General features: G+C 39.5%; 1 protein-coding gene across 1 annotated transcript in view; it reads right to left on the bottom strand.

The window, feature by feature from the left end:
* The window catches only part of MEOX2 (mesenchyme homeobox 2), an 89158-nt gene extending 65607 nt beyond the window's left edge, over nucleotides 1–23551 (bottom strand). The window contains exon 1 of the mRNA XM_084860454.1: nucleotides 22744–23551. Within this exon, the coding sequence (XP_084716580.1) occupies nucleotides 22744–23281 (538 nt within the window). The 5' untranslated portion in view covers nucleotides 23282–23551. The remainder of the gene's footprint in view (nucleotides 1–22743) is intronic.
* Nucleotides 23552–23822: the final 271 nt, after the last annotated feature.

Genomic DNA, 23822 nt, shown 5'->3' with positions numbered 1-23822 from the left:
AATGCTGAAAAATCAGGGCAGATCCCAAACGCTGAAAAATCAGGGCGGATCTACACAAGCAGTTTATTTCATCATTGTGATGCTTGACTCACTTGCGTAATACACGGCACACACTTCAACATGATATTCTTATCTGTTTCTACCATTATATTCTTGATTACTTGACACTAATTTTATAACATTTTTATCTTCTTGCAGGTTTATTCTGGTATGTATTCAAGTGTGTGCTACCTTGGTATTGTAAATTTCCAGCTGGGAGTGGCCAACAGTGTGTGGAGAAAGGAGAGTGACCCTGGGGGTGTTCTGCAGAGAGGAAGTGATGTGTCCTCCATTTCACATTGTAGTGGCATTGAACATTTTTCCTTCCCTCAGTCTATTTTTTAACCTGTAATGGCCGCTTCACATCTCTGCTGCTGCGTACCGGCACATGTGCAACACCTTAAAAACACACACATGAAAACAGAGTCCTCCATGGGTATATGTGGCACTGCATCTAGCAACTTTGAAGACGAGAACCCTCACACATGGCCAAGCTTACTCCACCCATTTCTCATGCAATTGACACCATACGACTCTTTGAGTATGGCATGCAGTTGTGTAAAACAAATAAAAATCACATACCACATGTTGGCTCCTACAATGTGCCCTATGATTAACAATTGCATGAGTGAAATATAGCAGCAGAGTGATGCCCCGATAATGGAAAGGTGCCCACGGTAGATCTACCCCTGGTTAAGATCCCTTGGCTTTAGATCTCTTGAAGTTGAACTTGTAACACCATCAATAACAACAACAAATCAATAATAACAACAACAACTTTGTGATCCTCTCAGGAGATAAGGAAACTGCTAGGTGTTCTGATAAGTCAGAGGGCTCCTTCACATCGGACTTTTATCCTGCGATTGAGATTGCTCCCTCACGGAAGATTGTGGGCTCTTTACATGAGCTATCAAATTACCCCATTGTGTGCAGTTCCCTCCGTCAAAAGAGTTAAAGCCGCAAGAAGCAGAGCGAGTTCAATGACAGATGATGGAAGACTCAGTTACGGGGAGGGGGGAGAAGGGAGGGGGGGAAAGGAAGCACGTGTAAAGGGAATCAGTTGTGATCCTGCATTTAAAACAGAAGCAGAAAGTCCCGTTTTAAATGCAGGATTTTAGGCTGGTGTAGAGATGCCCTCAGGATGCAAGAACGGTTCTTTATTGTTGGCTAGAATCTTTTGAATATGGCATAACAAATAGTTCATATACTTAAAAGAACTAGAAAGTAGGGAATATTACATAGCAGCAATAAAGCATTAAAATTAATATGAAATCTCTTAGAGAGCCAAGATAAATTGTACACCATAGCTGATCAAATTTAGACTACAGAAAGTGAAGAGCAGAACTGTCAGCTGTTTTGAGGCGTTAAATGGGCAAAGGCCTATTAAAAGGGAGCATCACATTCCATGCATATAAATAACAAGAGTGAAGAAAATCTGCACAGGCATAGTAGTAGTATCTTATTATTACAGCATTCCAAGGAGAACAGAATAACTATTCTGCTAGTTGTATTACTTGAAAAAAACCAAAGAGTTTGCAGGAGCAATGGCCAGGCCTACAGTATTTGGTAACTGTGGGCTTCTGGTATATGTGAAATTGTTGGTTGGACCAGGCAATGAAATCCAGTCAGTGAAATAATCTTTGATCCAGATTAATTGTGTTTTAAAGTGTGGCTTCTCCAGAATGATCTGCAAAACTGGTCACTTGAAATGTATATGCTAGCTCTGTTTATGCAAAAAATCTACATCACATCTACAAAAATAGTTAACTAAATTCCACCAATAACTGATGTACATGGATTAGGATTCTAAGATAGACACAGCATTTTTCATCTGTATTCCTTTCCGACTCTGGGTAGTCTTTTGGGAACCAAAATGCTATGCTGATATCCCTGCTGAATTCAACTGGGACATGCTGCTGCTGGGGCACAAGCATCCATTTTTAGCACTCCAAGGGAGAGGATAAGGCCTACCAACTGAGCGTATAGCTGATTCTGTCGTAACACTGTTGATTCACAGAAGACTAACCAGAAAGGAATACCTATACGTTGTGACTGCCTTTGAGTTCCACCATACTTAGTGAGGACATGAAGGATGCTGCTTCTAGGGATGTCAGAGAATTTCGCCACAAATCTCAGGGAGGCCGAATGCCAGCGCATTTGGCCGCCAGAAATCGGTGGCGAAACGGTCTGACTCCCCCTGCGCCCCCTCCCCAGGACGGGACTTACCTTGGGCGAATCTCCCTGGCGGAGGCGGCGGCGGCCGATCTTCCGACTGGCCGCTGCCGCCACAATTTCCAAGTTTAAAAAAAACAACAACAACAACCATGATAGGCTACGTAAAGATTTACATAGCCTATCACGGCTAGATTTTAAAAAAATACCGTGATAGGCTATGTAAATGTTTACGTAGCCTATCAAGGCTGAGTTAAAAAAAAACAAAAAAAAACGTGCGTATGCAAATGGCAGCGCCCATGGGCACCGCCATTTGCCTTCCTTATTTTGGCACGTCTAGTCTACGCAAACTTTTACGTAGACTATGGCGAAAATAAGGGGAACGCAAATAGCATAGCGTCTACGCTATTTGCGTTCCCCTTATTTTCGCCGTAGTCTATGTAAATGTTTACTTAGACTAGATGTGCCAAAATAAGGAATGCAAATGGTGGCGCCCATGGGCGCCGCCATTTGCATACGGGCGTTTTTTTGGTTTTTTTTCCAACTCAGCCGTGATAGGCTACGTAAACATTTAAGTAGCCTATCACAGCTGACTGCAGGGACGCAAACGGCGGCAGCTATGGCCGCCGCCATTTGCAGACCCGGCCGGCCGGGATTTGCGGCGGGAGGGATGGGGCGCCTCCCCCCCGGCCAGAATTTCAGGGGGAGGGACAGAGCGCCTCCCCCCACCGTGAATCAAATTTCGTAAAAGGTAAGGGACTTTCGTACATCCCTAGCTGCTTCAGCTTTTGTGATGCAACAAGCCTGTATTTGCATCACGGCAGCTAAAGAAGAGGATAGGGCTAGGCTACTCAGCCCGAGTATGGGAAAGTGTTGCAACAACATTGTGACAGCACTGCTAGCTCTTAGGAACCAGGCTATGGTACCAGGGTGTTGCAACAACATTGTGACAGCACTGCTAGCTCTTAGGAACCAGGCTATGGTACCAGGGGCTGCTGGTAGCCCTACCAGTATGTAAAGGCCTACAGGGGCAGGAAACTTACAATGTTACCCCTGAGATCCTAGTTATGAATCCTAAGTCCTGCTTCAGTTGCAGAATGGGACAATAGTGAATTTCATTTCCAGTGCTTCAGCTTTACTGGTTTCTGGATTATCAAGGAAGGAACTGAGTAAATGGCATGGCAGGAGTGAAGTGCTTTTTAAACCTGGCAGAGATCCTTTCCATCTATAACAACCTGAATATTTAGGCTACTTGCTCATTTTCCACTGCTCCTCCATTTTTCTGCCAGCTCTTTCTAGCTTTTCAATTATTTAATATACTGAGGTGAATAAAAACATTATTTCAACAGCATGTCCTTTCAGATATTTCTTTACATTTACTGCTTCTAGCCTGTTAAGCAGACAGCAAGTTCAATAAGTACATAGGCACAGACAATTACAAGCCTTCCAAAATAAGTATTTAAGAGGTGTATAGACTGGTATAAAAAGTCTAAACCCACCTTACTTGGCAAATGACAGGATAAGAAAGTAGGAGGCTGGGTAGACTGAAAATCAACATGTAAGGAAAATGTCATACCTATGAGGCCAGTGAAAAGTCTGCTAACACTGCCAGATCAAAATGTGAAAAATAAGGGGCAGTATAGTTAAAATGTCTGAAATAAAGCCCATGTGGACTTGTGATGCTTTGGAAATATATGCGATAATCTTTTTAATTAAGGGGAAGTGGTCAACCATAAAGACACAATAAAGCCAAAAATGCAGTAATCTTTTAGACCAGATTGTCTTATGAAGGTACAAGGATTTATAGTTGCATGTTCAGCACCTATACATTTATTACAAGGCAAGGGGATCTCCAAAAGCTCTTTTTTAAAAAGGCTGGGGCTACTGTATCTCCTTCAAGCACCATGGAAGAGCACAATGAGAAAAGAAAGAAAGAAAGAGTGGGATGGGAATAAAAGGAAAAGCAAAGAACTGCAATCCTTTTCCCAGCAGGGTTGGGACCTCCAAAGAAGAGGTTCCAGGGTTCAAGGTTGCTAGGAAGCCAAGCCCTCTGGTCTGGGCTGACCTCAGGTATTGGGAAAGGGGAGGGATTTACAGGCAGGAAATCCATGTTTTTTAAGACTATTTTTCACTGTGCATCTATACAGCTGCATAGTTATGAATAACATAACATATTTTAAAACTTGCATTCATGCACAGTTGTGAAGGTGTGCATGTAGTTACCAGACTTTTCAAACAAGCAACCGGAAATGGCAACATAGCCTCCCGATTCTCCCTGCAATTGCAGCACTATACTGCGGTTTATGATATCTTCTCACACTATGGACACAAATGCTAAAACACGTGTGACCTTTCAAACTCCTCCTTCTTTTCCCATAATTACAACACTATGCACAGATGCATAGCACTTGAATGTGTTATAAACATGGTGGATACTGTACCATATTCATTAATGTGTGCCCTTGAAAGCAATTGCCCTTGAAAAAGGTACTGTCACAGCACTGCCTCATAAACAAAATGGGTTTCAATTTCTCTTGTTGAAATTAATTTAAGAAGTTGAATAAGTATGATTATGTAAACACAGGACCTTCCTAGCTAATAGTTACCTTTCAAAATGCTTCCATGTTCTTGCAAATTAGAGGTAATCTGTTCAATTGTGAAAACAAGGCCTAATTATTATTTTACTTACACATATTTTTGGTGTATTTGGACAAATGCCAATCATCATCATATCTGACAAACTTCCCAGTGGATTATACGTTGCATTTTTCTTGATGTTGCTCACTTATTTTCTAATTTTGGTTTAAATCTGTGCTCGTAGCAGGGTTTTGTTGTTCCTTTATTATTTTTAACAGTGCTGTGAGAACAAATAAGAAATGACTAATTTCGGTGTGATGGTGGTGTGGAAGTGTCTAATAAAGGGCAAATGTTCTACATTTTCAAGCAGTGTACTGATTCTAGTGATTGGTTTATATATTGCCTTCTTAATAAAGAAATTTAATAAAATGTTTATGGAGTGTGTGTATGTGTGCGTGCGTGAGAGAGGGAGAGAGAGAGGGAAAGAGAGAGAGAGAAAGAGAGAGAGAGAAAGAGAGTGCACAGACATATAAATGCCCTAATTCCTGCTTTGTGATTCTGAAGAAAAGAACTATTCTCTATTGAACAAATGGCAGGAAAAGGAGAGAACTGAAAGACTGGTTTACGCTGTCCTTCCTCCATGCTTTTAGAGTGGAGAAAGAAGGAGCTTCCTTCACCCCACATGAACCTATTCTTGTCTTCAGCAGCAGCAACGATGGGGCTTTTTAAAGGTAATTTTACTTTTGCTTCCTCCAGCAGCTGCTGCCTTGCTTAGTCAGGGTAGAACATTGTGTGAAATCATCTCCATTAGATTTTTTTTGTACACTGTACAGCTGTTTAAAAGCACAGATGTAAGATAACAGGCAAGAGATAAGATAGTTGATGAGATTCATAACTGATTTGGCAGTAAATCAATTATCACCCAAGATGTGTCTGCTCTGAGTAAGGTTATCCTTGAGTTCTTTCCTTTCTTAGTCCCTCTCGTATGGACAAGGTGCCTATCAGTGCAGGCCTTAACATCTGTGAAATCCTTTTATTGTCTTTTGATAATGTCTTGATTTACTATCTTAGACTGATCCCCATAAGATTATTATTTTACTTCACAAAGGTACCCTGAAGTTTGGCTTTTTATAAGTAAGATTAATTTAGCATTATAAAAATTAGGTGATTTATTCCTGGCTAGAGCCAGGTGTAGCTGAGACAAAAAGCTGTAAAAATGTCTCTGAAAGAACTGTGCAAATACATCTCAATCCTGACACTCAGTTCTCCCTGCTATTTCTGTCCTGGAACAGAAGCCTCTTCAGCTGAGCCTTTAGTTTGTGCCAAACTGTGTAGTGGGTTTGTGAGATGGAAAAATAAGTCCTCTGGGGAGTGGCATTAGACTAGCCAATTTATAACTCATATGATCTCATTCTCATTTCAGTTACACTCTTCAGAGTTGAGACTCTAATACCCTGATCCTAAACAAATTGTCTACCTAAGTCTCATTGAAATCAATGTTGTATATGTATAACTCTGTGCTGGCTTTTGGCCACAAGGTGTAATCTAGAGAAAATTAGGCATGCCTAAATTCTATTGAAATGAATTGGAGTTACAGCCCAGTCTAAATCATGTTTACTTGAAAGTAAGTCCCATCAAACAATGAGACTTACTTCTGAATAAAACTGACAGGATTTGGCTGTTAAGTAGTTTACCCTGGACAACAGTCCTATTAATTTCTATGCCAATCTTGAGAAAGTAAAGCAGATTTATTTGCATTTTGCTGTCTGGAATTCATGCATTACATGGAAGTTACGTTCCATTGATTTCTATGGCACATGCTACACTTAATTAGAATGGAATGACTTAGAATTCAAGTTTACAGATTCTGTCCACCCTACCACCCAGCCCATTCCAAACCTGGCCCAAGAATGGCTTTCCTGCCTCCACATGGACTCCCCTGGCACCATCCCTCGCTCCCTCCCTCTCTCCCATCCTGCTGTCACTGAAACTGCCCCCTTTACCATTTAGATTTCTTATGTAAGTGGCAGTTGTTGCAGCAATGGAGAGGTCTATTAGACCTGGGCCACTGGTCTAGAAGCATCTGGGTGCTAGGATCACTAGGAAATGCACTTCCCAGGGCTCCTGGTCATTATTAGACCAGTTGAGACCCCACAAAACTTCATTTCCAGAAATCCTGTCATTAGCACCTTTTTCGAATATCATGGAGGCCATGTCAGGAGGTCTCCCCCCCCCCTTTGCTAACAGGTATGCTTTGCAGGATGGAAGGGATAGCAGGTTCAGCGGGGGTGAGGACTCATTGGAGGGATGGAGACACACAAGGTTCATTGAACTGCTGACAGTATCCTTGATGATGATGCTTGGAAATAAAAAAATTTTTTTTCCTGGTTTGGCAAGAAATACTTTGTTTTAGCTGAGCCTGTCCTGAACTGAAATGTAGAGGCTCACCTGTCACTATATATACGTTTACAGTGATTAGTATTTTTCTAAATAAGTACAGTACACCTCCAGTAGTTATTCATTCGTAGCTATGTTTATAGCACCATTCATTCCAAAGCTTCTGAAACAGTGTTATTGCAATGAAATGGCTTGCAATAATTAAAGTAGAAGGGATTTATGTATTTAAAGTAGAAGGAACATCTAAATCATATTTGCACTTTTCTCTGTACCCATATACTTAAGTGCTTACTATTAAGTACTCAACCTACTACTTAAGTAGGATCTGAAATGTTAATTACACTGTATTGGAACAGGAAAAAAATGCTTCCAATACAAGAGATTTTATGAGCAATTACACTGAAGTGTTTTCACTCAGAACAGTCTTATCTTTTTGTTGGTAATGAAGAAACCATTATAAATCAAATAGGAATGAAGGCTACATTCTGTGAGGATATCTACAACCCTTCTGCAGTCTGCTAAAGCTGGGGAGACCTTTTCCTATATCTCATACAGTACTATGAAAATTAATGAGGCATCATGGAACTGAAACCATAATTAAGCATTAGGATGCCATTTAATCCAATAGGATTTAGGCAGCTGAACTGTATGCAAGTTGGCAGGCAAAGATTTCTTGCATTCCTATTTTAATTATTGCTATTTTAATGGAATGCTATGCTGATCTATCCATAGTTCATTTCCAGGATGCTTCCTAGAAAAGTGATTCCCAATCATGAGTTGATAGAGTTGGATTACCAGTCACTGTGGCACAAAGGAGGAAAGTGATTTCTAGATCAAGGTACAGGAATGACAAGTGAGGACGGCATAAAGACTATTGCCGCATATCTCTTTACTAAAATGTGTGGGCATCATTAGTTTTGACGTTCACTCAATAAACAAATATAATAGTCCCCTTGAAATTAAAATGTGTGATTATTTTATCTGTCATTTTACAGTGGTCTTCCACTTGCTGTTATAAAAAGGTACCACATGTAACTCCCACGGTTTAGCTGAGAAATGTCATTTACTTTTACATTTAAATAACTGATTGAGATCCATAAATACAGAGATCTCTCCTGAACTTAATTAAAACGTTTGATGGTTCAGCATGTGAAAACATATGCTAATTTGAATACACAACTAATATAAATTAACAATAGTAATCTTAATTTCTGCTGCATTTTCATTGCACAAAGTCTTCATTGTTCATCCACACAACAGCACTGTGCGGTACAACACTGTAATTTCCTGTTTACAGATGGAGAGACAAGATGAGTCAAGGTATGGCTTCAATATATTTCTCTGACTAACTGTCCAATGGACTGCTGTACTGGCTCTCATGGGAAAGAGAGGCAGTTATACTTTTCCTAGTTTTATACAACGTCTAAGTTATGTTATTAAAATTCACTGTTGGGATAACCCCATAATTACTTATGTCAAACAAAGGAAAACAAACTGAATCGTAAATTGGTTTATATACTGTCAGATTGAATTTCTGTGGCATATATGCTGTACTACAGACCCAAAGTGAAGAACCTTGCTTAAAAGCCATAACAATACAAGAGGGAGGAAGAGTGACATTAGGAAAACAACCCAGAATCATTTGCCTTATGTCTGCTTAATGTATTGTTCCCTCCATATCAGGCCAGTCATGTAAGCCAATGTATAACAAAGCTATGTTGGCATTTTTTTTATTTATTCATTCCAATATTTGCTCTCTTTCTATATAAGTAATCAAGGTGGCTAACAAAGCAATGAGATGGATTCATATTTTAGTCATACTTAGAGTACATCCAGTGAAATCAATGGGACTTAAGTTAGTCATGACTAAGATAAGTCCCATTGATTTCAGTGTGTCTAAGTACAACTATAAAATAATGATAAAAACAACGTCAATAAAATAATATTAATTTACAATTCAGCAGCAGCTGTCAAATAACTAGAAAAGCTTGCTGGGAAAGAAAGGTTTTCATAGTTCTTAAAAAAGCAAGCAGCTATATGGTGCCAGAGAAATCACTCTTTCGAGGCTGTTCTAAATTATGTGCACCATGTCCTATTTCTTCTAACCACTCCTGTACATCCAACAGCAGGGGCACATGGAGAAGGGCCTCAAAGGTAGACTGAAGTACTTGGGCAGGTTCATATGGGGAAAGGCAATTCTTGAGATCCTATGGCCCCAGTCATTTAGGCCTTTCAAGGTAAAAATCAGCAACTTGAATTGGATCCAGAAATAAACTGGTAGCCAATGTAAATTGTAACTATGATTCACTCTGCTGGATTGTGCAATCCTGTCAGGCACATTTTGAATCAACTGGAGTCTTCAAGGGCAGCCCCAGGTAGAGTACATTACAGTAATCTAACCTGGAAGTGACTAGAGTATGAATGACTAAGGCAAGTTTTGATCATTCTTGCCCTAGTCCAGGAGTGGGCAACTTGCCACCCTCCAGATGTTTTGTCCTAAAATTCTCATAAGCCCTAGCCACCATAGCCAATAGTGGGGGATGATGGGAGTTGTAGTCCAAGCCCACCCCTAGTCCTTTCCAGGTTAGATTACTGTGATGGAGAAAAGACAAGAGAAACCAAAGGAGGAAAGGAACCAATAACAGGAAAAAGAAGATGTGTAGGTGAAATTTCAAGGGTGCACAAAAGTAAAGATTTTATTAGCTCAACATATTTTGAAATATACTTCTTTTTCAAGGGTGCTTAAAATGCACATCTCTGTCTTCACTCATATGATCTGTAACCAAAAGATCTGGTCAAACAGCACACTTCAAAACAAAAGGATGTATTTCAAAATCTGTTGGGCCAATAAGACCTTTATTTTTGTACATCCTTGAGATTTCATCTCCCCTGCCCTTTTTCCCCTTTATATTAGTATATTGGCTCTAAATGGGGCTGCCTTTGAAGATGTTTCAGGAATTTCAACTAGGAGTATGAAGAGAAAACAGGTCATTGATGAAGTCCTCTTTGTTTAATTGGAGTTGGTTAATATATTATATTTTTTGTTTCCAAAAAATAATATATTTGTGCTTGATGAATATAAAAATATTATATTTAAAACTACATTTAAATATGTGTAAATATAGCGTTATAGTGAAATCTGCATTCACTTTCTCATTAATCCACCTGTGTAAAACCATTTCATTTAGAGGCAAGTAAACCTGCAGCTTTTATTAAGCTTTTATAAGTGCTACAGAATTCAAAAATAATAAATAAACTGATAGATTATTGAATGCAAATAATACATCATGGCTGGAATTCTATACTATACAATGGGAGTAAGTCCCATTGAACTCAATGTGATTTATTTCTGAGTAGACTTATTGCACTGTCTATGTAATTTCCTTTAGCTTTTTATCCTACTGGTTTACCCAAACAGTATCGGAGATTGTGATATAGATGTAATTTGGTGATTTCAATAGAAATTATTCCCAAGCAAGTAAGTGTTGAGAAGGTAAGCTTTAATTTTTGAGTAAATATAATTAATTTATTTAACTTTAGCATTTACTGGCACATTTATTGTAAAACTGCAGTGCACAAGAAAATGTATTCCTTTTGGTTCATGCTAATGGGTTGTTTATAGGATCAGGCTGGCCATAAAATGATAAGCTGTTCTATAAATGAATCCCGCAACCTGGTCCTTTACTGGTTTACTCAGAAGTAAATTCCACTATATTCAGGATTGCAGCCTTAGTTCTTCAGAAATAATCCCTTACAGACACATGATAATTTTTTCCAGAAAATGCAAAAGGCCCTAATTCCTGCAGTCCTGGATAAAGCAAAATTAATTAACTTCAAAGCCTGCCCAAGTACTGAAAGAAAATACTCCTAACTACAAAGCCAAATGTTTCCTTATCCAAGAAAAATATACAATCACAATACATTGATTAATCAACCTATTTAAATTTTGTCATACTATTCCTATCATTCCAGAATTTCCAGTGTTCTTCATTTGCACGCATGGATAGTTCTTTATTTTAACAGTCAGAAACATTGTATAAATAGATGGAAAAATACTTTAATTCACATCATGTTTTATTTCATATAAGAATGTATGTCACCTATCCAGTTTTCCTTTGTACTTTTTACTTATACAGAGCAATCTTAGTATTTGGTATCCAAGATCTCCAAGTTGTTTGAATCATCAGAAGGAGGATGCAGAATAAAGGAGGTTGCATTATATATTTGACTAGATAGGGGTCTAGAGGTGGTTCCAGATGAGGTTTTTATTGCTCAATCACAGTGCCTCATTAACAGAATTTTATTGGGGGTCTAAACAATGTCATCTTCAATTTGTAATCTTCCCATGTTTTTCCACGATTTCTGTCATTTTTCTTGCCAGAAAAAAATCCGTTAAGGAAAAAAAGATGGAACAGCTGTACAATGCCTTTTGACTATTAGCACTAAGAGCCCTCTATCTTGAAACAGCCTAGGTAAACCTGTTTGTTTTTTTTTTGCTGTGAGTAAACCCACCATAATACTGGGAATGTGTGAGAAATTTGATGGGTCAAGATTTTTTTTTTTAAATGGATTTATCCAATTTGCACTAGCCAGACCCAGACGTGGACCTGCACGCAAGTTGTGGTCAGAAATCTTAACATTTCCAAGCTTGTGATGCATTGTGCAGACCAAATCAAAACGTGTTTGACAATATGTCCACATTTCAAAAATGCACAAAGAAAAATGCATTCATTTCCAAACACAAACATGCTTTAGTCAATGGGTGCATTCACCCCAAAGTACATACGTTTAAAAATGTGCACAAAAATGCATGCATTATGAAAAATGCATACAGATTTCCATAGGGTGTTTTTTTAACAAAAGCAGATGCAGAAATGAGACAGAATGAGCATGACCTAAACCCCCCCAACAATCTTGGTGAGACCAAAATTGACAGGTCCATCCATCCCTAATACACACTCAGTGGTAGTTCCTCCATCTCACCTACATGAATGATAAAGCAGTAGGACTTAAGTCTATGAATAAACACAGCAGTTTAGAAATCAAAGTGGGTTACCACTGAGCTATAACTCTGCCATACTCCAGTCTCTAACCATCCAAAAGGTTATTGCACTTTTTCTTATTAACTTGGCCCAAAAGACAAAGGTATATATGGTGAATTAAACTATAAGAATCACTCGTCTCAGATTATAACGCACAGGTTTATTTAAGTATGAGGTTGTGGTTACTTTTAACATACACAAAACTGGAATCAAAGAAATAAAAAGTAAAATGTTATTTTATGTCCTTATGTTCCTAGGTGACATAACCAGGTGTTCATAGCTTACGTGGTTACAAGAGACCAATAGCAAAGAGCAATTAGAAATCAAAGTTCTTCAGCGTCTTTTTTGCAGAAAGCAGATCATTTCAGACAGAAGATAAGTAAACAACAGTCCTAGCTAGATGGTTATAGAAAATCTTGTCTGGGAACTAGTCCGAGGATACAAAGTGATGCAGGAGGAATAATATTATGTCAGAGAGAATGAAATGGTTCTCCCATTGAAAGCTCTTACATAGATATTACCCTAACAATGCACCCTAAAGCTGAGCAGATCCTTCTTCTCCCCCTCCATATATCATTTCATGTAATACATAAAATGAATAAATGAAATGTGCTCTGCTCAACATCTGAAGTTCAGATCTGGGTGACTTTCTAGACTGAAGTTCTTTCACCAATGGTACCAACTTTATGGAATACCATCCACAATGAGGTCAGCCTAGCCCCAACACTGTATGCCTTCAGGTGTCAGGTGAAAACTTAGCTTTTTAGGAAGGCATGTAGAACCAGTTGATATTGAATTGGTTTGTGTGTGTTTTTGCTGTTAATTTAGTGTTTTGTTTATTCTATTTCTTGTGTTTTGCTTTACAAAATGTGTTTGTATAAACATTTTTTATATTTGGTATTTTGTTTTATTTGTATGTTAGCTTGTCCTAGTAGGACAAATAGTTATTTGCATGATTTGCTAGTCTGTCAGCAAACAACAGCTAAATGCAGTCTGGGTTCTTAGTAATGGAGGCAGACTTGCCCATGCCCAGATACAAACTTAACAGAGGTTAATATGCAACTATGGAATTTAATGCAGTAAATTCCTACATGTACATGACAAAGGTATATCTTGTTGGAGGAATGGGCAGCTCCTTCTTCCTAGCCTGATTTCATTAAGCTCTAGTAAAGACTGTAAAAGGGATACCACAAGGGTTAATCAACTGTATCAACCACAAGAATCAGCCACATGGCAGCATCACCTCTGGGGCATGGAAAAAGAACCCACAGACACTCCTGAAGTAGTATGAGACTGGACCATGAGGAAATGGCTCCCAGGCCAGTCTGGGAACATATGAATCAGGACTTAAGTAGAGGTTTCCAAGATAGCTATATATATGGAAAACCCCGACTACATATGAGACAAACTCTTTCTGAAACAGCTTCTTTAGTATATTACAGAACATAATATTTCATGAGTGTCATAAGAAAATACACTAGTACCAATTTTCTGGATTAGGAAGATTTATGCCCAGTTCACATGTCACAATAACTCAGAGTTGTTTTTTAACCCTGGATTATAGTGAATGACTGAGAACAAGCTGGCTCCCACCACCCAATCACTCCCTCTGCAAGTGGAAGGTGTTAAACAACCCAGGGATGCACAGGAGCTGTGATTTATTGGGGGAGAGACAACCCAGAGTTGAAACTCAGGATTTAACTCTGGGGTCCAACTCGGAGTTACCTTTTCCCAACAACCCAGGGTTCCCAGTTTGAACACAAAGCTAAACAACCCAAAGACAAAGTCTACCTGGGTTGTTTATCCCCTCCTGCTAAGTGCTTGCTTGTTCACAACAACCCAGAGTTTTTTTAAAAAAATCCTTAAGTCATTGTGACATGCAAACCAGGCTTTAGTTTTTATGAGTTAGTTGGAAACATGGGCCATGCATCATAGGTCATGTCTCCAGTCTCATGCAAAAGCATATTCTTGATGTTTTTGAGAATGACAGAACATAAGGAGAACACTCTCACTCACTGCTTCTGACAATGAATATTTTCAATCTCATTATTCATGAAAACCAGGATATTATATTCCCGTAAGGATGCTCATGCCAAGACTATTTTAGACTGGCCCATCTTGGGGGACTTCATTAGTGTCTCATTGGAAGTACACAGTATTTTAAAATTTCATATGTTAATTATATGTGTAGATGCATATGTAGAAATAATTACTATAATTTAAATAGAAATGCATCTCACTCTAGTGGCCAGGTGACTTGTGTGCTTGCTCAGTCTACTGTCCAGGGACTAACAGTTCTTATGGGTCTTTATCTTTAAACTGGACATGGACTGGACAGACCTTCAACCAGAGGACGCCTTCAAAATGGAGGGCAGTCCTCTGAAAGCCCTTCAAACAGAGAACTGCACTCCGTAAAAGAGGGCACATGGCCACCCTACTGAAATTATAGCACCATCATGACTACAGGAGTAGTATAGAATCTGTTTCTGCTTCCTTAATGACAGGCACATTTACACAATTCAATGGGACTTATTCCTGGCTAAGTGGGTGTGGGATTGCAGCCCTTCTTAAACCAATTCACATATCTGGAGCTTCTTGCTATTGCTCATCTATTATAAAGAGTTTCTATCTGCAAGTTCCCCGAAACTTAAGTAAATGCCACTCCTGTGATGAAAGACTGAACGATAGCAGAGAGGGACAGGCCCTGTTCTGTGGCCCGGCTCATGGGTTATTGTGTTATATAGATTCATTAGGAATACACAAATATTATACTTCTGATTTAAAGGAATTGTCTTTGTGCTGTTGCCCCTACATAATTGCTAGCACATTTAAAAAAAAAGTTCTTCTGTCACATCAGTAAATAAAATAAGTGCTACAAAAGCTCTCCATAGTTATTCTTCTGGTTCACCTTAACTCCTGCCAGTTATCCATCCATTGTTGAAACCCATCTGCACCCAAGGCTGCAAACCTAAGTTCGATTACTTGGAAGTAAGAAAATGGGACTTGCATCTAAATGAACGTGCTAATCAAGACTGAGTTTTCTTGCAGAAGAAAGACCTATTATATGTTTTCCACATTTTTATAACCCACCCCATCCACAGATATGTCCCTGGGTCTCACAACTTAGTTCCTAATTGAAAGCCAACCTAACCTCTTTTGAAATGTCAGGGTTTTTCTAACTTTCAAATGGTTAGGGCTTCAATCCTATACCCACTTACTTTAGAGTAAGTTTGAATTCAGTGGGTATTACTTCTGAGTAGGCATGTATAGGATTGCAATGTACATCAGTTTCAAATGGATTATGATTAAGAGCTAAATCAAACATATTTTTAATTCTATGTGTACAATAAATCCAGAATCTGGTATTTTTATCCGGTAGACTTGCAAATAATTAATGGTGCCTTTTTAAAGTACCTGTTCATGATGACAGTTCAGAAGACTAGTAGCCTGTGCATAGCCACTGGGGAGGAGCAGACCCACCCTCCCTGTCACTGCAACACCAACTGCTTTTGCGGATCCGTTCTCTGATTGCTGTGCAAATCTCACTCATGTCAGTTGGTTTGCTCAAGGCAACATCCTAGTAGCCTTTGTTTGAAGTGGTGCAGCTCGGGCTGGACCTCGGGACTGAAGACCAAGACCCTGCAGCGCAGAAGGCCCCCAAATGACCACCCAAAGAGCAGCAGGTAATGGGGAGGGGGAGTGGCAAACAGACCTGACATCAGTACCTCAGTCAGCGTAGGTAGGCCAGGGCTCACCAGGGCTAATGCTGCTGGCTGCAACATCCTATCTTATTTTTAAAAACACTTTATACTCAGCCAGGCATGTTCAAGGTTATAGATACTCATTTTATTATTTTTGCTTTAAAGATATATTCTCCTTTTCTAAAACAAAATGGTGCTTATTTCCAAGTAAATGTGTTTAGCATCAGGATAGTGGAAGCAAACCCAGTTTTATGGAGAAAGAGAAATGTTAGTTCTGTGCGTGCTTTGGAATTGTGTTTCTTAATCCACAGTTCAATGTACATGGGGCATGGATGTCTACTGCTTGGAATTAAAAAACAAAAAACAAAAATCTGAGCTCATGCAAGCTCTAGTGCATGCCTAAAGTTTCTCTCTAAAATATCTACTAGCACATAGCAAATATTATCAGTCATACAGCATAATCATATGCATATTTACCCAGAAGTACTTCCAACAGTGCTGAAAGACAATGTATGTGTGCATAAGAGTGCGACCGTAATTACAAGCCTGAGTGTAACTGGTACACTAATTCTAAAAAATGTGTAATCACAGTATTTGTGAACACTATTAGAAAATATACTATAAATGTCTTATTTAGAAACATATTAAAATGCATTTTTTCATACTTTTCATATTAAGAATGCTAAAAGTATTAGCTGATGCCGGGTACTTCAATTATAAGTATATTTAATTAGAAGTACAGTTCATGGATTTCAGGACAAAATACTTACAAGTTAATGTGTTTTGGCTCACATACGACTACACCAATTCTAAACACACCCAGCCTAATCCAGAGGTTTCTGGGAATTTGGATACGCACACGAGATTTGAGAAGGTATGCAGTTTTCTCATTCAGTGCAGCGTCTCAGGAGCTCCACACATGAGATTGCACCCACTGAGCTGTACTAAATGGTACAGTATTAGTACACTTCCCATGTACACTTAGTATATTTCCCAAGTACTAAATGGGAAAGCCCTTGCATGTATTAGAGTTCCATGTCCATAACAGAGCACCTGCATATAATGGAAGCCACTGGAAATATATCCTGTTAAATTAGTAGGATTTATTTTCATGGCATGAGTTTAGGATTTGGTTAGCAGGCCCAGCCCAAGACATTTAGGTTACTGAGGTGGAACAACAAATTATGCCCACCTGGGTGCACAGTACCCAAAGCTGATCAAGTTATTTTGGCACCTGAGACAGAAAACCCCACAAGTGCCTTTCTTCCTCCCTGACAGTAAAAATACAACAGCAGTAATAAAGTAAATAAAGTAAATCATGCTTTTTCATGACACCTAAAATCAGCTGCCTGAGAAGGCTACTTCACTCTGCCTAATGTGGATCTGTTCATGTGGGTTAGATTTAATTCCTTTGAAGTACATCTGTAATTGCCTAAGGGTGCAATTCTATGCATTTTATACAGAAAAAGGTCCTACAGCTCCCAGCATTCCCCAAGCCCTAAATAGTAAACTGATTAATCTACTGATTAAACCAAAGTTTCAGTCCTAATCAAGACATATCCCACTACATATAATATTGTCAGATCAGTTTAGAGCATGCAAACTAACTCCAATATGCAGTAAGGCATGTGTCTCTCTTTTTAGTGGATCTATGGGCCAGGATCCAAAGAACCGTGCAAGTAGGAAGCTTTGAGTTTATGTATGTTGAAAATCAGCTCCCAAGGCCACACAGAAAACTGCTTTTTAATCTGGGGAGGCTTTCAAAAGCAGCTTGAAAATGGCATGGGAGTCTGCTGTTCAAGGAGAAAAGGAAAAAATACTGCTGGACACACCCAACACTTTGGCCAGGATCCAAAGGGCTAATTTAGGTGTGCCTGAATGGCTTAGAAATGCCTTGTGGGATTCCTCCCTTCCCCCTTTCAACAACAGGTACCCACATACACACACACTTGCCATATTAAAAAATACACACACACCTCTTTTAAAAGTCCCCTTAGTTTAAAAAATGATTTGCCATGTGGCATGGGGAGTTGCTGTTTGCAAAATATAAACCCAAAGTCCCCATGCGACCTAGTTGCATTGTTTTTTGAATTTGTACCTATTGGATGCACTTAAAGTAGCTTTTTGGATCTGGCCTATATGAATTGACATTTCTATTTATGATAAATAATATTTTGATAATAAATTAACTCTGTCCAGGAAAACAATTCATAGCAAATACATTTTACTTGTGTCCTAGCAGTATGCTGAAAGGCTTAAGAACTTTGTTGAATCAGTTCCACTGTTCCTTTTGAATATATATACGGATCATTTTTCTTATTGAAATGTTTTGAAGAGTAATCAGAAGTAATTAAAAGTGATGAATGCATTCAATTAACACACACTATCAAATCATTTTCTCAGAAATGATATTTTTAATAAGTACACTGGTGAATGTATATGTTTTTTAAAAAGGAGTTTCTTGGAATATACACCAAATATTTACAAAGTAATCCATCAAATACTACTGCTGGACAGCCCCTGATTTATGGGAGCTGATTTGTGCAGGACCCTAATGTAACCTCAAGTTCAATGAAGGAAGATTCTGCAAAAGCATTTCTTAGACATTATTACAAAAGTATAACTCATTGATTTCAGTGGGTTTTTAACAAGTCTATCTTTGTGTTAGATTATAGCCTTTTAAGATCAGGATACCAAGAAGCAATTTATGTTGGAACTCAGGATTTCAAAATAGTTTCAACTTCATGATTTAAAACAAAAATAAATAACAGAAGCCCTTCCTAAATGTGTGTTCTGGGTGACAAATCCTAATGATACCAATGGAAACTACAAAGACAGTGTATTAATTAAGAAGTTAGAAAAGTCTAGCATCAAAGTATAAGAAACCTATCACTAAAACTCTTCATATGTAAAGTATATTTTATAAGTCCACTTTAAATACAAACTAAACTTCCTTTTTGTCATCTATTAACTTTTGGAATTAATATATTTAATATGAATTTAAAGATGAATTTCTACATCTATATAAGATGCATTATCCCTTCTCAGCATAACTTGCAGTAGCCTCAGCATTCAACAGTTTGTATGTGGCTAATTTCACTCTCAATAGTAAATATGAATGCTAAGAGCAGTGTATGTGGCTATTCAGTTACACAGCTTCTTGGAATGTTTTTTAAAAAAATTAACCACAAAAAGTCAAAATGCAGACTCTTAAATATGCACTCATTATTAATTCAAAATGCTACAAAATAATTTGATTTTTTAATCTCCATCTCATTACATGGATGCAAGATCCACTGAATTCAATAGGCCTTGCAGCCTTACAAAATGTTCAGAATGGAGTGTTATCCACTGTAAGAGCTCTGAGACAGTTAACTGCTTGTGCTCCTCTGTAGTCATAAACTATAGTTTCATTACCAATGAAATAAAGATGGTAGCAGATAAAAAGCTCAAGAAGATAATTAGGTAAGGATTCATGTTGCATGAAATAGCAAATATTTAGGAATGTGAATACTAAAAAGAAAAAAATCTTCTATCTGGACATCATTATCACCAGAAACCACACTAATTGGTGAATTAACTTTACCAGATTTAAACTTGTTTGCAACATATGTCAAGATTGTAATAATACAAATACTTAGTACTATTTTGGAATTCAGAGTTTTTGATGTAAAAGAAGTGTCATGATGGGCACTACTGATCATTTAAAAAGAAAGAAGTTTCATTGTTTAACAGTGGTTGTTTTTCTCATGCTAGGTTACCCTACAAAAAGTGGATATACTTTGTAAGTGAGAGATACTAACTAGAGAGAGCTACTGCAGACACATGGAGGAACTGTCAGCAGTTGTCTGCTAGTTTTGATGACTGTATTTCCCATCGTGATATCATACACAGATCGTGTTGGAAACAGATGACAGTTTCCCTGTGATTCTGCTGCAGTCAGTCATACATAAAGAAGTCCTCTTAACCTGTTGAAAGGCAGTACAGAACAAGGGCAAAAATTTAATTTGTTCATCTATCTGCAAATGTCTGTCCTACCTAGTTCGTAAGCTATGACTTACAAACCACAACTCATTACAAATCGCAACTCATTAAAAAACACAAACTCATTTTTGTTGTTATTTATTGCTACAATTCACTGTCTTTCGAATGCAAGTAGGCCCACAGATTTCTACAACAATTATGCCAGATGAGGAACACTACTTATAATTGTTCATTGTCAGGACCACTGTGAAGTCTCAATCATACTTTTGTGAAATTCTCTGCTGATTTCTTTGGGGGTACTCAAGTAGTCTAGTTCATAATTCTCATGGTTTTGAACCCTGGACATTTTTCAAATTTCTTTATATGTTGTTGTTGTTGTTGTTGTTGTTGTTCAATCATTAAGTTATGTCCAACTCTTCATGACCCCATGGACCATACAAATTGCTAAAGCAGAAGTGTGATAGACATATGTGTAGGTACGTATCAATACACAGGTATATAAGTTTCAGAGGAAATGAAATAGTACTTTAAAGCCTACTCGCTATTTCCATGGGAAACTGATCTCCCATTCTTTTATTTAAATTATGTCAAAAATATAGTAATTTGAACAGGAAAACAAAACATATATAACTTACATATTTTAATAAAATCCTGCATTTGGCATGTGCAAAAGTATGGCACTGGTGACTTAAAATTGAGTTTTGCTATCTATTGTTACACTAGTATTAAATATACTGTTCAGAACCATACAGTAGCCTCCCCTGAAGTAAATATTTTATATAATAAGGACTGAAAATGTGAACAATCTGCATTTAATAGAATTTAGATCCACTTATGCCAACAAGATTAATAACCCAATCTTGTACAGATTACTGGGATGTCATTTACACTAAATTGCTTCTTCTAGGTAATGTTTATAAAATATGGGTGTTTGGCTGTTATCTGAAAAACAACAGGAGCCATGTCCCTATGGATGCGTTTAGAATTGTGTTTTTCTCTGGTGAATTAAGTTGTGGATTACAAACTCACTGTAATTCACTTTTAAATATTTAAAGTTTCTGAGCTTCAAAAAAAAAAGTTAAAGGAGATTAATATTTAAAAGGAGATTAATACATCTCTGGAACTGTTATGCCGCACTTTTCTTCACATTCTACATTGTACAGATTTACTATACTTACTCCTCTGCGGAATAACATTATTTCCCCTAAAAATAATAATTAACAAACACTTTGTTCACACATATCATATGATAAAAACAGCTTAATTAATCATAGAGTATATCAATTTACTGTGTTTTCAAATAGGCAAAACCATATATTTTTTTGTAAATCACTGGGAACAAACCACTAGAAACATTCAGGTTTCCTGACATAATTGACTCAGAACATAGACAATATGGAAAGTAAAGTAATTTTCTACTATTTAAAAATATATATTTGATGTGAAACAAGGTAATTGCTTCATCTGTAATTTTTTTAGTAGTATCTAGAACATCCTGTTGCTTTCTCTTTCTAAGCAGCTTCATTTACCTTCCTCTTGCATGTATGTGTGCATCTTTAGCAGTTTTATTATGGGACCAACATCTTTCATATGTTTATATGGCTACTTGGAATTTTGGCAGCACATTTAAATTCTTTTACAAAAGCATCTATTTTGTTCCAAAATATCTGCAATATAGCTGAAATACACATCTCAAATTTACCTCCAAAATTATAGGGAAAATAATGGTACCATAAACTTTGAAGGGAATTGAACTTTTGTATAAATGTGTTTCACACCAGAATGCCAAGGAACTAAAAGTGATTGAATGTACATCAGTCTTAAGAGTTCAAGTGTCATTGGACAATTTTACACTTAAATTAGTTTACACTTGTGTTATTTACTTGATCAGAATTTGGAATTCACATCTATTTCTTTCAAAATATGTTTTGTACACTGTATCCACACCCATGTAGAGTATAAATAATGGATTTTATAATAAGCATTTAAATAGTATACATACGAGTTTACATCTTCCCTACCTGAAGATGATATATAGAGAGCTGTATGTTATTTCACATCTATATGCATTACACAGTATTACACATGAGCAACACACACGTGTAACAGATTAATTTATATGCTTTTCAGGGGCAGGGATCCTTTTCTTCCATTATCTCTTTTTAAATATAAAACTGTTCACATATTTGTATAACCTGTCTTACAGGGCAATTCTGTAGATGTATTACTCAGAAGTCCCACTGAATTCAATGGAGTTTACTCCTAAGTAAGTAGGCAGAGGATTAATCTATAAAACTAACGGAAATATAATAATTAATACAAACTTCTCATACAGTTAGAACGTATCTCCAATTGAGCAACGGTTCAAAAATACATTAGGCAGTCCTAAACAGAAATTGGACTGGCTCTTTGACTGCTGATGGAACTTCTTCCAAGTGCCTCTCTGATCAGAGGGAAGCTTGAAAAGGAAGACGGAAGGGAAATCCAAGTGTCAGAAATACCCACACTAATCCAGACTCCAAAAGCAGTTTCCCTTCTGGACGGTAGGAAAGTCTGGACAAGTGATGTCACGGTCCATCACATGGCCCCTGCAGCTCGCTGCCCGTGATACAAGGTCCCCACCACTAAAAGGCGACGAGCCGTCAAGCGCTCGGACGCCCAGCGTCTCCCACGAAGGGCCTGAACACACCAAAGGCACAGAGACACCCACAAGATCAGCTTCTTCGGAAGCAGCCCGGCCCGCCCAGCCCGGGCTTCTTTCCGCTTCCCTCCCCACCCGAGCACTCGTCACCCTCTCCCGGAGAGAAGAAGAGCGCGAGAGGCGCGTTTACCTGAGCTGTCGCTTTTACGCTTGCCCGCCCGCTTCTCGGTTTCCACCGGGGACAGCGCCTGCCTGCCATAATCCCCCGGCGCGCACGGCGCCCCCGTCGGGGTGCTGCTCCCCAAGCTAGATGAGTTCGAGCACAGTCCCGGGGGGCTGCTGCCCAGCTCCGGGGGTCCTCCCGAGTCGGGCTGCAGGCACAGGCTGTGTCTGGCCGAGGCGGAGGGCGGCGGGGGAGGCGGCGGCGGCGGCGGGGAAGCCATCTGCGGAATGTGCCAGTTCGTCTGCAAAGACTGGTGCTGCTGCTGCGGCTGCTGGTGGTGGTGGTGGTGGTGGTGGTGGTGCCCCCTGTGATGCTGGCTGCCGAACATGCCCTCCTCGTTGGGGTATCCCGCTATGATGCAAGAGGAGGACGAAGCGGAGAGCTCCGGGTAGGACATGTGATCGGAGCGGCCGTGCAGGGCGAGCGCGGACTGCGAGAAGGGGTGCAAGCCCTGGCCGGGGGCATGGTGAGGGCTGCGCAGGCAGCCGAAGAGCGTGTGATCCATAGCATGCAACAAGGCTCCGCGCGGCCGCCCCGCTCCTGCTGCTGCGGCGGCGGCGGCGGCGAAAGAAGCCCCGCCGCGGGTCAAGAAGAGGCGCCTCGCTCCGCCGCGCTCCTCCCAGCCACCCCCAAAGTAAGCGGCGGCGGCCCGCTCAGATGTAATCCAGGTCTCCTGAGCGCAGCTGGCCCCGGCCGTGGCCTCGCTCGGACGGTCGGACAAGCGGGCGCGGTGCTCGCCGCCGGCAGAAAGGAGGTGGTCCCGCGCGAGTGCGCCGAGGGGGAAGCGGCTCGCCGAGGTTATAAATACAGGAGTGTGTAATGTGAGCCGGGGGCTGGCTTAGCTGCACGGCACTGACCACAGGCGAGCTGCCTCCCAGCGCCAGCCAGCCAGCAGCCACACCGCCAGCGACCCGCAGCTCCCCTCGCCCTGACCCCGGCTCAGCCTCGCCGCGCCGCGCCGCGCCCTGGCCCCGCTGGGCTCCCCCTGGCAGCCGGAGAGGCAGGGCGCGGGCCAGGGGGCCGGAAGAGCTTGGCAACCCGCGTCT

Source organism: Heloderma suspectum, chromosome 5 (genome assembly GCF_057233095.1).
Source record: "Heloderma suspectum isolate Gila_16-S chromosome 5, 16-S_ref, whole genome shotgun sequence".
NCBI classification, from domain to species: domain Eukaryota; kingdom Metazoa; phylum Chordata; class Lepidosauria; order Squamata; family Helodermatidae; genus Heloderma; species Heloderma suspectum.
Note: the sequence above shows the minus strand (reverse complement) of the source record. Positions and strands in the feature narration are given on the sequence as shown.